The sequence below is a fragment of the Fomitopsis serialis genome (genome assembly GCF_022376445.1).
Source record: "Fomitopsis serialis strain Sig1Antser10 chromosome Unknown B0H18scaffold_66, whole genome shotgun sequence".
NCBI lineage: Eukaryota > Fungi > Basidiomycota > Agaricomycetes > Polyporales > Fomitopsidaceae > Fomitopsis > Fomitopsis serialis.
Window position 1 is genome coordinate 187,176 of NW_025955026.1, and position 12,221 is coordinate 199,396.

A 12,221-nucleotide genomic window follows, 5' to 3' on the forward strand; every position below is an offset into this window, starting at 1 on the left:
ACACACTACGGTTTGTGGCGATTAGCTGTGAGTAGTGGTCGACGAGTCCACTGTACTCGGCGCAAGCAAGGAGCCCGAAGAAGCGCAACCCGAGCTGATGCAGGTACGCTGCATCAGTATCCCCACTCTTCCCTCGCTCAGAATGATACGCGCAGAATTGCTGAGTGGCATTAGCACCGTCCATGCATACGGAGAAGAGGTGAGTATCGCATCGTAACGATGCAGTCGTACCCGGGAACTTATGCCCGTGCAGGGCAGATTCATTCGGAAGACGGAAGACGGCCTCGACGTGGAGAACAGGGTCTACTACACGGTCATCGCGATCCAGCAGTGGCTGAGCGCTGAGCGCTCCGCTCGACCTGCTCAGCAACATCCTCGTCCTCGACATCGCGCGATTCACGGCCAGGTTCAGCAAGGCGATCAGCCCGAGCAAGGTCGACATCGTACAGATTGAGCAATGCGTGCCTCTCTTCCCTCCAGTACGAGTTCGCGCAGAGTCTCAGCCGCACGGTGCGGTTCGCCGAGATGGTAACAAGCATGCGCGGCCCACTCTTCCCGATGGACGAGGCACCCACCCTTCGATCGCAGGCTCGTAGGACCCGAGCACAGCGAGAGCTCTTCGCCAAGGAGAAGGCGCGAGGTCGAAGCAGGCAAGCATGCAGGCGGGAGCCAAAGGACGTGGATGTGTCCGTGCTTGCTCAGCATGCGATCCTCATCGTCCGTACCTAGCAGCGGGTCGGCCATCTCCACGTCTGCATTCACCATCACCCATTCCAATTCTTGGTTCTCCTTCGGCAGCGGCAGCTTGGCGTCGACTGCTCTGACGACGCCTTCCTCCTCCCTGCATTCCTTCAAGGCGCCCTCTCAGTCTTTATCACCCATCCTGCTCTCCCTCCACACTGAGCCCGAGTCGATAAGACACTCGTGTCATCCCCGCCCTCTTGTATCAATCCTCACGTCGGATGACCCGTTACGCTCGGCTGCCACCTCCTCCGCGAGCTCCCATACAGGCGCAGAGAATTCCTTACCTAGCCGCGGGCGTGCTCGCACCCGTGGTTCAGGTCGGCGTGCTTCCATTCCGGAGCTGCAGTCTGTCGAGGATAGGCTGGTGAAGCGTGTAGGTCGTTCCGGGTCGATGCTCATGGACACGGTGGCACACTTTCAAAGAGCGTATGTGAAGGCCACGTTGTTCAGCATCGGCACTGACTTCTCTTGATCCCGCTCTGACTCCCGCGGCCGTTCGGGCTCCCGCTCGCCTTCCCCATCACCCTGGCGGTCGTGCTGTGCCTCTGCGCCCTTGCCCTCCGCGCGCTCGCGCTCGACGTCAGTGTCATGCTCTCCGCGACAGTGGTCGACGACGAGCTGTTTGGCACGTACTACACCGATCTGCCGTCTGACGGAGACTGCATGAAGGCGAACGACACGCCCGTCTCATCGCCAGAGAAGGCATCGATTTCAAGGATGTCGACCACGGAGGTCTTCCGCTCGTCCTGAAGCAAGTGAGCTTCGCCGTGCGCCCAGGGGAGAAGGTACGTGCATCTTCGATGATCCATTCCTTCGTGCTCATCCTGTCGGCTAGATCGGCATTGTAGGTCGCCCAGGCGCAGGAAAGTACTCGCTCATGTAGGTGCTGTTCCGGTACGTTGCTCTTCGTGCGGCGGGCCTCCTCGGATTGACGTTTTCCCCAATGCAGCACAGTCAACGTCGCCTGGAGATCGACGGCGTGGACACGTGCAATATCGGGTTGAAGACACAGCGTGCGCAGCTGCCTTGCTCTCGTCCCACAAGACAACGTACTCAATTCCCGCAGAGATCCAGAGGGCACCCGCACGGATGTGGAATTGATCTCTCCTCCAGCGGACGTGGCTGCTGCCGAAGCACGAGGTGCATGACGCCGCAGCAGAGGCTCTCGTCGGCGCCGAGGGGGGCGACTACTCCGCTGGCGAGAACGTGATGTTGGCGCTCTGTCGGGCATTGGCGAAGAACAGCCGCATCATCATCCTCGTCGGTCTCGGTTCCGCCGTGCTCGTACAGGAGTTAGGGCGCTGATGTCGATCGTTATAGGGCGAGGCGACGAGCAACTTTGACCTGCAGATGGACGCGAAGCTGGTTTCGGTGAAGTGGTCATTTTCAATGCGGTAGGTTTTACATATAGTAGACGGTAGTGTATTATATAGTCGTTCTCAACCCGCTGTGTCGGTGGTCATGTTGCCGAAATTAGGTCTAAATAGCTTTTGCCATTAGTGGCCGCTAGTCGGTATCGAGCTGATTGTCAAGATCGCTGTGGATGTCAATACATGTCGTAGTTGGTATCGCGTCCACTGGCGACGTCGCTGTTGAGATCGTTGTCGAGATCGCTGATTCGTTTTCTATGTGGTCGACACTGTGTTCGACGTAGCGTTCAAGATCGTTGTCGGGATCGCGGTCGACGTCGCGGTCGAGATCGTTGTCAACGTCGCGGTCGTTGTCGAGATCGTTGTCAACGTCGCGGTCGTTGTCGGGATCGCGGTCGACGTCGCGGTCGAGATCGCGGTCGGTGTCGCGGTCGAGATCGCGGTCGGCGTCGCGGTCGGTGTCGCGGTCGAGATCGCGGTCGATGTCGCGGTCGAGATCGCGGTCGATGTCGCGGTCGAGATCGCGGTCGTCGTGTACCGGGTCCGGAAAGTTTGTATATTATCTGAGTATTCTGAACGAGTACATATAAATTAGTCCTTCCCTGACTCATGCATGTCCTGGGTCAGGAAAGCTATCATCGTCTTACAATTAGTTCGAGAAAACTATGCAAAGAACATGTAGCCTGCTCTCGACATACTTGAGCGGAGCATATTACGTGACCCATATCTGGGCAGCAAACATTTGTATTATATCGTACCATGTTCCGCCTCCGTGTATCTTAGGATTACTTAAGCAGTACCCACAATATCCTTGTGCGAAATATCATCAGGATTCTTTAGCTAATCATCACATGCCCTCAGCATATTCCTGCCCAGAACATCGCATTTTGCCCCCAGTGGAAGTCTCAGAGTCATAGTTTCTCATTAGGCTCGTGCCCTGAGGTCATAATTGGTACGTGCCACAACCTTGAAGCCTGGCCGGACCAGTGCTTTCGTGGTCTCCGCAGAGTTTTGGTCTTTTCTCACCAACAACTTAATTAGAAAATCAGAAATGAGTTCAGAAGATACAGCTTACACGGCGCTGCACAATGACCTCATACTGAGAGAGATCATGACCAGCCTGTCCGACTTGCCTGTACAATCAAACCGCGGACTACGGGACACGCAAGCCGACTCCACGCTTGCTAGCTGTGCGCGTGTGTGCAGCCTTTTCCGCGAACACGCTTTAAACGCACTATGGTGGCACATGGACACTCTCATGCCCCTGCTGAAGATCCTAACTTCGTCCGTGATCGCCTTACCGACAGGTCCAGGAAGCACGCAAATCGTTAAGGTATGTTTCATAACCTCGTTCTCAAGAGATGTACTGAGACATGGGCAGGCACTGCACCTGCCAATTCGTGACGATGAGTGGCTCCGTTTACTCTCGTATGCGCGCCGTATTCGCAGGCTCTACGTCAGAGATATCGACTTCGAACATGTAGACCCAACTGTATGGATGACTCTGGCTGCACAGAATGCAGGTTCACCGTTGCTATCGAACCTCCTCCATCTGCAATGGTCCCACCTCGCAATATTGAACGTTATTCACATCCTACCACCGTCAATTCAGAAGCTTCAAGCAACATCCACACCCCCGCTGGAAGGCCTTTCAATACATAGCCGGCCTCTGGTAACCAGGAACGAAGTCGTTTTCCAAAACATCATCTATATATTGGCATCGCGTGCGACCGATGTCCAAGACTTGTCGCTCCGTGTCTCTCACGCATCAATTCTGGAACCCATTGATCGGTTTCGATCGCTGCGAAGGCTTTACTTCGACGCAAGCAGAACAGGTCCGCTCACAAGGCCCTTGTTCGACAAGCTTAGTCGTCTACAGAGTCTTGAGCGATTGTTCATCGATCTCCCAAACCACACCGAAGTAACCTCCTCACCTGACGGTTTCCCTGCTCTGCGCGAGATCCGCCTCGCGGGAAACCCTGCCGGCATCAAACGCGTTCTATCTGCAATACGAGGTGCTCAGCTCGCAGTTGTCACCCTAATCTTCAAGAACCTCGAGGAGAGCGAATTGCCGTCTATTTGCAGCATCCTTTACAACCTTCGCGACTGTGGCAGCTCGTCGATTCATTTCCTCGCGCTAAAGGTCATACCTCGTGTTCTCGCCTCAAGCATCGTCCATGAATCCAAGGGTATCCTGAAACCGCTTTTAACCCTACGCAACGTCCAACGCATCGACATTCAAATTCTCTCCAAGCTCGTCGTGAGCGCCGAAGACCTGCAGGACATAGCGGTTGCTTGGCCCAATGTCATTACTTTGCACCTGTTCTACATTGAAGACGGTCAACCCCTTCCACCGCTTTCGTCCTTGTCACTCCTTGCGAAGCACTGCCCCGACCTGCGTAGCCTCGAGCTGCCGGGGCTGCAAGACTGCGACGTGGATTTTTCCAACCTCCGGGTCTCGTCGCATAACCTGCGGCGCATCTTCCTTGGAAAACAGATGGTTCCGTCAGAAAAATTGGCCCGCTTCTTGTGTGCCCTCTTCCCGCGGCTAGGCACTAGCGTGTCGCACTCGCACGGGCCACAGTGGCGAGAGATGATGACGATGATTGCGGCATTACAGAAAGAGGCGGAAGTATGCGAGAAGAACGATGGAGGGTACGTGGGCCCAGTCTTTTGTGGAGTGGTAACTGACTTGCCTTCTCAGCGACTAGTATATGAGCAGACGAACTCTAGTTATCTGACGCGCCCAAAGGCACTGCACCGTACGCACGCCTTCAGATCTAATTCGCGATTACATATGTGAAATATGGCTTTTTGGAATAGCAGAACCCGAACCTGCAGCACTCGTGAAGCACCTGATGTGTAGGCCGGCACATCTGAAAATTCACAGAAGATGATGCTAGCAACTGAGCCCCTCATAGCAGCCCTCCTCGCCGCGCTATTTCCTGCATATATACTTTGGCGAGCACTAATGCTACGCCCAGTTGTTCGCATATCCTCGCCTACGTCAACCGACTGTCAAACCCATCTTCTTTCACAGTCGCTTCCGGGACGTTGGCAGCCACACTGTCCAGTACCATGGAAAGATGCATGCGATCAAGTAATTTAGATCCTTGCCTCTGCGCGTACGGATTTATACTGGTAGCCAACCTACTGGGTTCGCCGAGTATCAACACACTGGCGGCCAACCTTCTGGGAATTCGTAGTTTACTACCGCTCCCCGCGTTCCCACTGCGACATCGAGATTGTAACTTATGTGACAGCTGACGGGGAGGCGTGAACGTGCACGGCGATGTTACGAATCTTACGTAGCGCAGTGATCATCAGGCCACGCTGGCATGAAGACAGGCTCGGTGTCGAAGAAGGTCGTCTATGGGTGTAAGTGGGTCCACGAGAGGTTGACAAACCTATTTCCGAATGAACAATCAAATTAAGTGTGCGGTGTACACCAACAATTGAAGTAACACAGTAGTCGTGCGCGTAGTATTCCTTTGGTCATTCAGAACTTCCATCCTCCCGATAAGCCCATAACGTTGAAAGGATCATACTTCGCTTTCAGTTCCCGCAACCTAGGGAGGTTGCCGGCGTATATCCGCTCCATCGTCGTGTCGTATATGGCGTAGTTGGGATAGAGCGACGTCTCCGCAATGTCCTGGCCTTCCGCCACGGCAACCTGGGTCAAATAATCGGCGCTCTGCACCATGATCTGATTCATGAGCGTGTCGTTGTCCGGTGACGCCCACGCGTAGTAGATGTTCAGAGGCAAAATGCCATTGGCACGACTAGGAGGCCAGGCAGAATCGGTACCGTGTGAGAATACACTCGGCAGGATTGGCTCGACGTCGTAGCTGACGAAGACCTCCGGAACGTCAGATTCGAGCTGTCCTCGCCAGAACTGAATGATATATCAACACATCAGCTCCAGAGGTCGTGAGCCACGGCGAAGGACGACAAACCTGAGTTTCGTTGACAATAGCATTCAGGAGCGGGGTCGTATATTCATACAGCGAGACCGTGTGGAAGTAGCCCCTGTTATTAAGAGCACTGTCACAATTGCATTTAAGGACGAACAAGGTTGTTGACCTACCGCAGACCGTTCGAACCCTCTATTGTGGAGAGAATGAGGGACAGATAAGACCTCGTGGAAATATTTTTAGTCAGCGAAGGAAGGGCCATGAAGTCGTCGAACATCCCCTCAGGTGGCGTCGGGGCGTTGTAATATATGGTCATTTCCGTGATGCTCTATCCGCAGAAGTATGTCAGTCGCTTAGGATACAGAAATGCAGTCCAAGAACATACCAACCCAAGCGACGCGTCGTAATTGAACGTAGTAAGAATAGCGGCCTTAGGGTCAGTCACGGTTTCGTAGAAGTTTTGCGTAGCAGCGACTACGGCATCATCGACACCTGTGGTGACGATGCTACCGCCCTAGAATGCATTACTGTCAGGACTTGCACCTCGACTTCAGACGAAATAGACATACCCAGACCGCAGTCTGCGGATGTGTCTCCAGGTATATCGTCGTCACGATACCGAAATTGTTGAAGCCACCCTGCACCACGACGTCGATGTGAGTAAGCACGCAGATCGTTGCTCATGAACTGCTTAAATGCCTACCTTCAGCCCAAAGAACAAGTCGGAATTATCAGTCGCAGTTGCGTTCACAACAATACCGGTAGGTAATACAATCTCGAAGCCTGCCACTGTATCGATGGTCAACCCGTACTGATTTGACTTGAACGAGTAGCCTAATCATCAATCAGCCTGGAAGCCACTCCCGGGAGTTGTGTGAACTCGCACCTCCACCAAGAGTGAAGCCCGCCACACCAATGCCACTCACTCGCCCACCAACTACACTGACGTTGTAGGGCTCGAGACCTGCATAGACATTATCCCAAATGTTGCCTGCTCCGACGCTCGCTATTCCTGCCTCCGTGTCGTATGATACTTCCGTGAAGCGGGTCATAGCGATCTGTACGCCAGGAGTGGCAGAAAATCCGGGGTTGGCAGTATGACCTGCACCTTTGATCTAGTAGACGGCTCAGAAATCACGGCAATCAACTTCGCAGATTGCTACCTACACCAAAAGGAGTCCGGGTAAGACCCAGGACAAGGAGCTAACGGACAACAGTCAGTCTTATGAATCAGCTCCACGCACGACGAACACATACAATTTTTCCGACATCTTCGGCAGTTCCGGGCTCGACTGTACAGGTTGAGTTGGTCGTACTAGACAGCGCCCAATGAGAGTTGTCGGACGCATACTCCTTCGTGTCTACTCCCTGCACATGAGCGGCAACCTCGAATTTGACAATGCTTATCTGACGTACCAGGATAGTAGACGTCCGACTCATGAGAGATCACGTCGGCGATAGCATCGCAAGCGACTTCGTATATGAAGTTCGGGCCTTCCGTTTGAGCATAGGCATGCAGTGAAGTGAACGACAGAACGATCGCAATCGCTAGCCGCATCTTGCCGCCGCTGCGCGGTGCCAATTAGACTCAAAAGCCAGCCAAGCAGGAGGACAACCGCCGACAGTAGAGCGCGGGTACCGCTCTACTTAAGCTTTGTCGCCTAGCACATAGTGCGGCGCGGGGACGGAGGCAAAAATGACGAATGAAGAACGGAATGGTACGACGTAACCCGGGGGCTGGACATTGGGTGAGAGATGATGATAACCGGGATCTGTTCATCAGCATTTTCCAGCGGCAGTGTGTAAGTAACGAGGGACGGCCGGCGAATCGACAGGCTCTCAAAATCCGCCCGGGACGCCCATAATAACTCGAACCTTCAGAATCAGAGTGCAAGCCACAAATCACTTACAATCGGGATTAGAGGCTGCCTCAGAAGAGCGTGCATATCAAACAGCAGTGTCTCGAACGATGCCCAGTCAGACCTCGAGGCAGCATGGCTACGACGGGCTATGAGCAACATACGTGAGAAGTAGTGAACTCTATGTGCACGCACTGACGGCATGCATCAGATCGCGTAATACACGGATCCAAAGAGATGAAGAGCATGTTGGCCGCGCACGATCCTACACGAGCAAAGCGAGTCCAAATCACGCTGCTCTCATGTACAGGAAGATGCTATAAGACGCACATTTTGCGGGTACTGGTCGTATGAGGTCTTGCTTGCCGCGCACAGGAAACATCAGCGACATTCTGTGAAACTCCCTTGTACGACGTACGACAACACCAAGTGGAGCTTATAGCCGTCGTACCTCAACGGTCTGATATTCGGCTAGGCACGCCAGGGGGGCGTTACGCAGGGGCTTCAGGGTACATACGAGGAGGTACAACTGCCGCACTGTGAGCGCCCCCAACGGGCTATGATCGTCTATGTGAGCATCTCAGCGCCTGCGCCGTGAGAGAGCCTGGATCAAAGCTATTACACGGCATGTACAGCGTACTTTCAATGGTACGACTTCGAAGAGAACACTCACCTTTGGTGTGACTTCTATCTTAACGAAGTTCGAGGAGACTCCTCAGGGGATGGTCCATCCCGACTTGCTGCGTACGATGGCGAGCTGCCATCGATCGTATTCATGATCACGGAATCCACGGAAATAGCTGTCATTCGAAATGGGGGTAGACTCGATGGAGACTTCAGGAACACTCAGTGTTTTGTAGACCCTCGCGCATAGGGCGTATCTCTCCAACATCAAGACCACTCTATCCATACTGAGCACCACGTTAGTGACGTAAAAATTCCGGAAGCGGAGATAACACGCACACAGCTAGATGTGGGCTACACGATGTGAAGAAAGCCTGACAGGCCTGACATGGATTCCCTCGAGTCCGGTTCGAGGCTACATATGCATGAGAGCCCTGTGAGGGTGTCCATGCTCCCAGTATGGTCCAGTGAAGCAGGAGGACACCTGAATACGCCTGTGAAACGAATGATCTATCAAATGGTTCGTTGCGTTGACACCGTGCCAGTAGGATCCTGAGGGTGCACGCAACGAACGTAGGGTGCAAGACATAGTGTCGGCGTGCTCATTCCTGCAACTGGGGATTAGCCTGACAATGCAGCGAAGGATTCTAAATACTTGCGGTTGATTGTGGCGCGAAGAGAAACATGGCTCTGGATCTCGCCACGGACGACGGCGATCAGCTGTATACTCGTTCACCAAGCGCATGCACAGAGATGAACCCCACAAGGCGAGAGATACACAATACATCGAGATTGGCAGCAAGACAACAGGGAAGAACTTGATCGTAAGGGAACAACCGGAGCGAGACGCCGCTGGACATAGCATCGGGCGCCATTGTGACGACAATGCGCGTCGCGCGCAGAGTAGGACAACGGCGTGTACGCAGAATCCAGACAAGAAGACACATCATCGTTTCCCTTGAGCCGCGGCCTCTACATAATGGAATGAGGGCTGAAAGTCACCCACGCAAACAGTGATTACGCACCACGCCTCGTCGCGTCCTCCAATAACTGCGTGTCGACATGCTCCGCAGGAAGCTGGACGTAGCGCACGACAGAGCCACGGATGAAGCAATTCTTTACTGCCATCTACATACAGACTTCGTTAGAGCTACCATCTCTCACCTAGACGGCGTTACCGAACCATATGAGGATGTCTTGCTTCGTCAAAGACCTCTATTTTATCGAGGCGGATGTTCAAGAATCTGTGACGGGAGGACCCTTAGTGAGAGGCCGCTGGATGAATTGTGATGATCGTCTCAGTTGGTCTGGGAAGAACTTACTGATCAACGGACTTCAGTACGCCAGTGATGGAGAGGTCGTTCTTCAACTCGACCGTGACCTTCTGGTCAGTGAGTGTTTTGAACACGGAAAAGATCAGCTGCAATGATACAGCACCAATGAATATTAGCAAGTCATTTGCTTGTGGCCCTAAGCATACCATCTTGAGATTCGCAAGTACGTTGGACACGAGAGTTAATGGAGGACAAGTTCACATCGAAACGACTCCTCCGGCATACACCCTACACGTGACCGAGCCACTCGACGCGTTTGTTGATCCTCACTCGAGCTCATCGTTCACCACGATGAGCACCAGCAGCTTACCCGACCACGTCGACCGACTATCCCTGCTCGCGAGATCGATCCGCGCTAATGCGGCTGCAACTGCCCCAGAGACCTCAGGACCCTTCACGGAGGCAGTCCTCCGCACCCCACTCGGCGACCTCATCCGCGACATAGATCCCGCTGAGATGGGTCTGTTCACGGTCATCGCGCCTTCCAAACCTGCTGTGTCGAATACCGATGTACCTCCACCACCTGAGGGAGAACTCGCACGAGTTGAGTTCCACGGCGCAACCCCACTGAAGAAACCGCCGGCACCAAGGCCAGGAAGGCTGGATGGGCAGAGGGCCGGCGAACATGAACCGGAGGTCTATGCGCGAGCGGCCGTCAAGTACCTCGATCGATAGTGAGTAATACCAAAACTCTTAAAACGCGTCTGCTTATTAGAATGTGTTTAGTCGGTCCATCAGACCCATGCCTCGAGCATCCGAGCAGGCGGAGAGGATCATGGCACAGTTGTCTGAGGTGCGGGATAATATGCGCAAGTTGAGCGAACAGCTAAAGGAAGTGAGTGACAAGACAGTGCCTACAAGCCTTCTACCGACTGAGTTTAGCACGCGGCCTCAGACCCTCACGAAGTCCCAGCTTCTCCTAAGTCTATCATCATGGACGAGGAACAGCGGATACTTGCGGCTCGCGATCAGATAACGGAGCTGAAGAAACGCGTTCGTTATCCTGTTGACCCAAACTCAGACACTTTGCTCACATTTCGTTCAGAAAGAGACCCTGCTTCGACAGAAGGCAGCTGTACCCAAACCACCACGTAGCAGACATAAACCCAGACCGCAGACGCCCCCTTCTGCTATTGACGAACAAGAAGAGACGTTCTGGAACACGCCCGGGGCAGCAGCACGAACGCTGCATTTCACTGGCGATTCCTTGCTAGACGAGGAAGTCCACGTGGCCGATATGTCAAACTTATCATTTTCTAGTCCCGTCCCTGTGCGTAGGAGCGGTGCGGATACTGATTTGCCCGAGCGGGCTTCCGACGAAGAAGAGCTGGAAGCTGAGATGGCCGCCGATGAGCCGGTTCATACTGTAGACGAGGACTCTCTGTCGACGGAGGAGGTACTGGACGAAGACGACAGCGACCCGACGGTGAAGCTACGACCACCGCTAAAAGCAATCTCACCACCAGTGGAGGACACTGCGGTTCAAGAAGCGGCATCACCTCCCGCTACAGTCGCCGAGACGCCCGATCCTCACAAGCGAGCTAAGGTCAGGGTTACCACCGAGCTCGAACAGATTGTGGTATGTAGTAGGACACTTGCTAAGCTTGCGCCTTAGCTGATGGGCGATGCAGGCGAAGATATGGGCCACAATAGGCGACCAGATCAAAGCTGGCCACGCGAATAGCGGTAAACCGCTCAGAGCCAAGGAGACACTGTAAGGCCAACTTCTATCCTGAACGCGGCGTATCTCATACATTGAGCCAGAGCGATATTGCATCAGCTTTCCAACAGCACACCAGCACCGTCCTCGCCATCCATTAGTCTATCCTCCTTCTCCGCTACCGCGCCTGTCTCCACCACATCAGCCCAACCATCCGCACAACAGATCCTGACCGCCCACATGCTTCTGACACTCCTATCTTCACCGCCCACGTATTCCATGCCATTCGGACGTATCAAGGAAGCATTATCGGACAAGGTAGCCAGCATTGGCATCAGGGCGAGCGCTGTTGGCGGTGCAGGGATCACCAGGCCGGTTTACGGATGCGTTGCGAAACGACTTCTGAAGATCGAGCGAGGGGGCAGGGAGCAGGTGGTGAGATTTGACGTGTAACAATGTACGTACCACTGTGAATACCCAGGTTGTACTCTGCACGGTGCGCAGTGCGCACCGCAGGTCTGGCCACGTGACCGTGATCTGTGAGCAGCCTCCCATTTATTCTGCTGAGGAGGAGCTTGTCGACGTCGTTCTTGAAAGCTATGTATACCGGAGCTGCTCAACGTGTATCCCCATCAGGATTCGTTGAGGGTATCGCGGCCATGCCTCTGTCACCATGGCTCCAGGAAGTCGAGCTACTCCCTTAGTCCCTATGTGTT

General features: G+C 54.0%; 6 protein-coding genes across 6 annotated transcripts; 3 read left to right on the forward strand and 3 right to left on the reverse strand.

Annotated features, from left to right (window-relative positions):
* Positions 1 to 3,037: 3,037 nt before the first annotated feature.
* Positions 3,038 to 4,832, forward strand: B0H18DRAFT_1106173 (uncharacterized protein; the record flags this gene model as incomplete). The annotated part of the gene is made up of 4 exons (XM_048032677.1): positions 3,038 to 3,066; positions 3,156 to 3,447; positions 3,496 to 4,769; positions 4,826 to 4,832. The coding sequence occupies exons 2-4, from the start codon at positions 3,166 to 3,168 to the stop codon at positions 4,830 to 4,832; spliced, it is 1,563 nt and encodes a 520-aa protein (XP_047890396.1). The 5' UTR covers positions 3,038 to 3,066; positions 3,156 to 3,165.
* Positions 4,833 to 4,859: 27 nt separating this feature from the next.
* B0H18DRAFT_1023355 (uncharacterized protein) lies at positions 4,860 to 5,509 on the forward strand. The gene is made up of 2 exons (XM_048029635.1): positions 4,860 to 4,876; positions 4,938 to 5,509. The coding sequence occupies exon 2, from the start codon at positions 5,008 to 5,010 to the stop codon at positions 5,221 to 5,223; it is 216 nt and encodes a 71-aa protein (XP_047890397.1). The 5' UTR covers positions 4,860 to 4,876; positions 4,938 to 5,007; the 3' UTR covers positions 5,224 to 5,509.
* Positions 5,510 to 5,524: 15 nt separating this feature from the next.
* B0H18DRAFT_1023356 (FAD-binding domain-containing protein) lies at positions 5,525 to 7,999 on the reverse strand. Its single transcript, XM_048029636.1, has 11 exons — positions 7,939 to 7,999; positions 7,445 to 7,866; positions 7,286 to 7,389; positions 7,196 to 7,231; positions 6,915 to 7,143; positions 6,732 to 6,862; positions 6,598 to 6,666; positions 6,414 to 6,542; positions 6,202 to 6,356; positions 6,071 to 6,143; positions 5,525 to 6,009 (listed from the first exon to the last, which is right to left on the reverse strand). Exons 2-11 carry the CDS (start codon positions 7,584 to 7,586, stop codon positions 5,614 to 5,616), a joined length of 1,464 nt encoding a protein of 487 aa, XP_047890398.1. The 5' UTR covers positions 7,587 to 7,866; positions 7,939 to 7,999; the 3' UTR covers positions 5,525 to 5,613.
* Positions 8,000 to 8,623: 624 nt separating this feature from the next.
* B0H18DRAFT_585543 (uncharacterized protein) lies at positions 8,624 to 9,613 on the reverse strand. Its single transcript, XM_048038673.1, has 3 exons — positions 9,537 to 9,613; positions 8,851 to 9,483; positions 8,624 to 8,798 (listed from the first exon to the last, which is right to left on the reverse strand). Exon 2 carries the CDS (start codon positions 9,374 to 9,376, stop codon positions 8,927 to 8,929), a length of 450 nt encoding a protein of 149 aa, XP_047890399.1. The 5' UTR covers positions 9,377 to 9,483; positions 9,537 to 9,613; the 3' UTR covers positions 8,624 to 8,798; positions 8,851 to 8,926.
* B0H18DRAFT_585482 (U6 snRNA-associated Sm-like protein LSm2) lies at positions 9,313 to 10,057 on the reverse strand. The gene is made up of 5 exons (XM_048038672.1): positions 9,992 to 10,057; positions 9,834 to 9,931; positions 9,695 to 9,755; positions 9,537 to 9,639; positions 9,313 to 9,483 (listed from the first exon to the last, which is right to left on the reverse strand). The coding sequence occupies exons 1-5, from the start codon at positions 9,992 to 9,994 to the stop codon at positions 9,458 to 9,460; spliced, it is 291 nt and encodes a 96-aa protein (XP_047890400.1). The 5' UTR covers positions 9,995 to 10,057; the 3' UTR covers positions 9,313 to 9,457.
* A 79-nt stretch (positions 10,058 to 10,136) lies between these two features.
* B0H18DRAFT_1121808 (uncharacterized protein) lies at positions 10,137 to 11,958 on the forward strand (the record flags this gene model as incomplete). The annotated part of the gene is made up of 6 exons (XM_048034405.1): positions 10,137 to 10,519; positions 10,572 to 10,680; positions 10,728 to 10,838; positions 10,891 to 11,424; positions 11,477 to 11,559; positions 11,610 to 11,958. 6 exons carry the CDS (start codon positions 10,137 to 10,139, stop codon positions 11,956 to 11,958), a joined length of 1,569 nt encoding a protein of 522 aa, XP_047890401.1.
* Between the last annotated feature and the right edge of the window lie 263 nt (positions 11,959 to 12,221).

Coding starts and splice junctions, on each gene's coding strand:
- B0H18DRAFT_1023356 (XM_048029636.1), bottom strand. CDS start 7,586: ATGCGGCTAGCGATTGCGATCGTTCTGTCGTTCACTTCACTGCATGCC. Junction 6,667..6,731: donor ACTTGTTCTTTGGGCTGAAG/GTAGGCATTTAA, acceptor GTCGTGGTGCAG/GGTGGCTTCAACAATTTCGG. Junction 6,144..6,201: donor GAGGGTTCGAACGGTCTGCG/GTAGGTCAACAA, acceptor TCTTAATAACAG/GGGCTACTTCCACACGGTCT.
- B0H18DRAFT_585543 (XM_048038673.1), bottom strand. CDS start 9,376: ATGCTATGTCCAGCGGCGTCTCGCTCCGGTTGTTCCCTTACGATCAAG.
- B0H18DRAFT_1023355 (XM_048029635.1), top strand. CDS start 5,008: ATGATGCTAGCAACTGAGCCCCTCATAGCAGCCCTCCTCGCCGCGCTA.
- B0H18DRAFT_585482 (XM_048038672.1), bottom strand. Junction 9,640..9,694: donor AAGCAAGACATCCTCATATG/GTTCGGTAACGC, acceptor GTCTGTATGTAG/ATGGCAGTAAAGAATTGCTT. Junction 9,484..9,536: donor GGAGGACGCGACGAGGCGTG/GTGCGTAATCAC, acceptor TCCATTATGTAG/AGGCCGCGGCTCAAGGGAAA.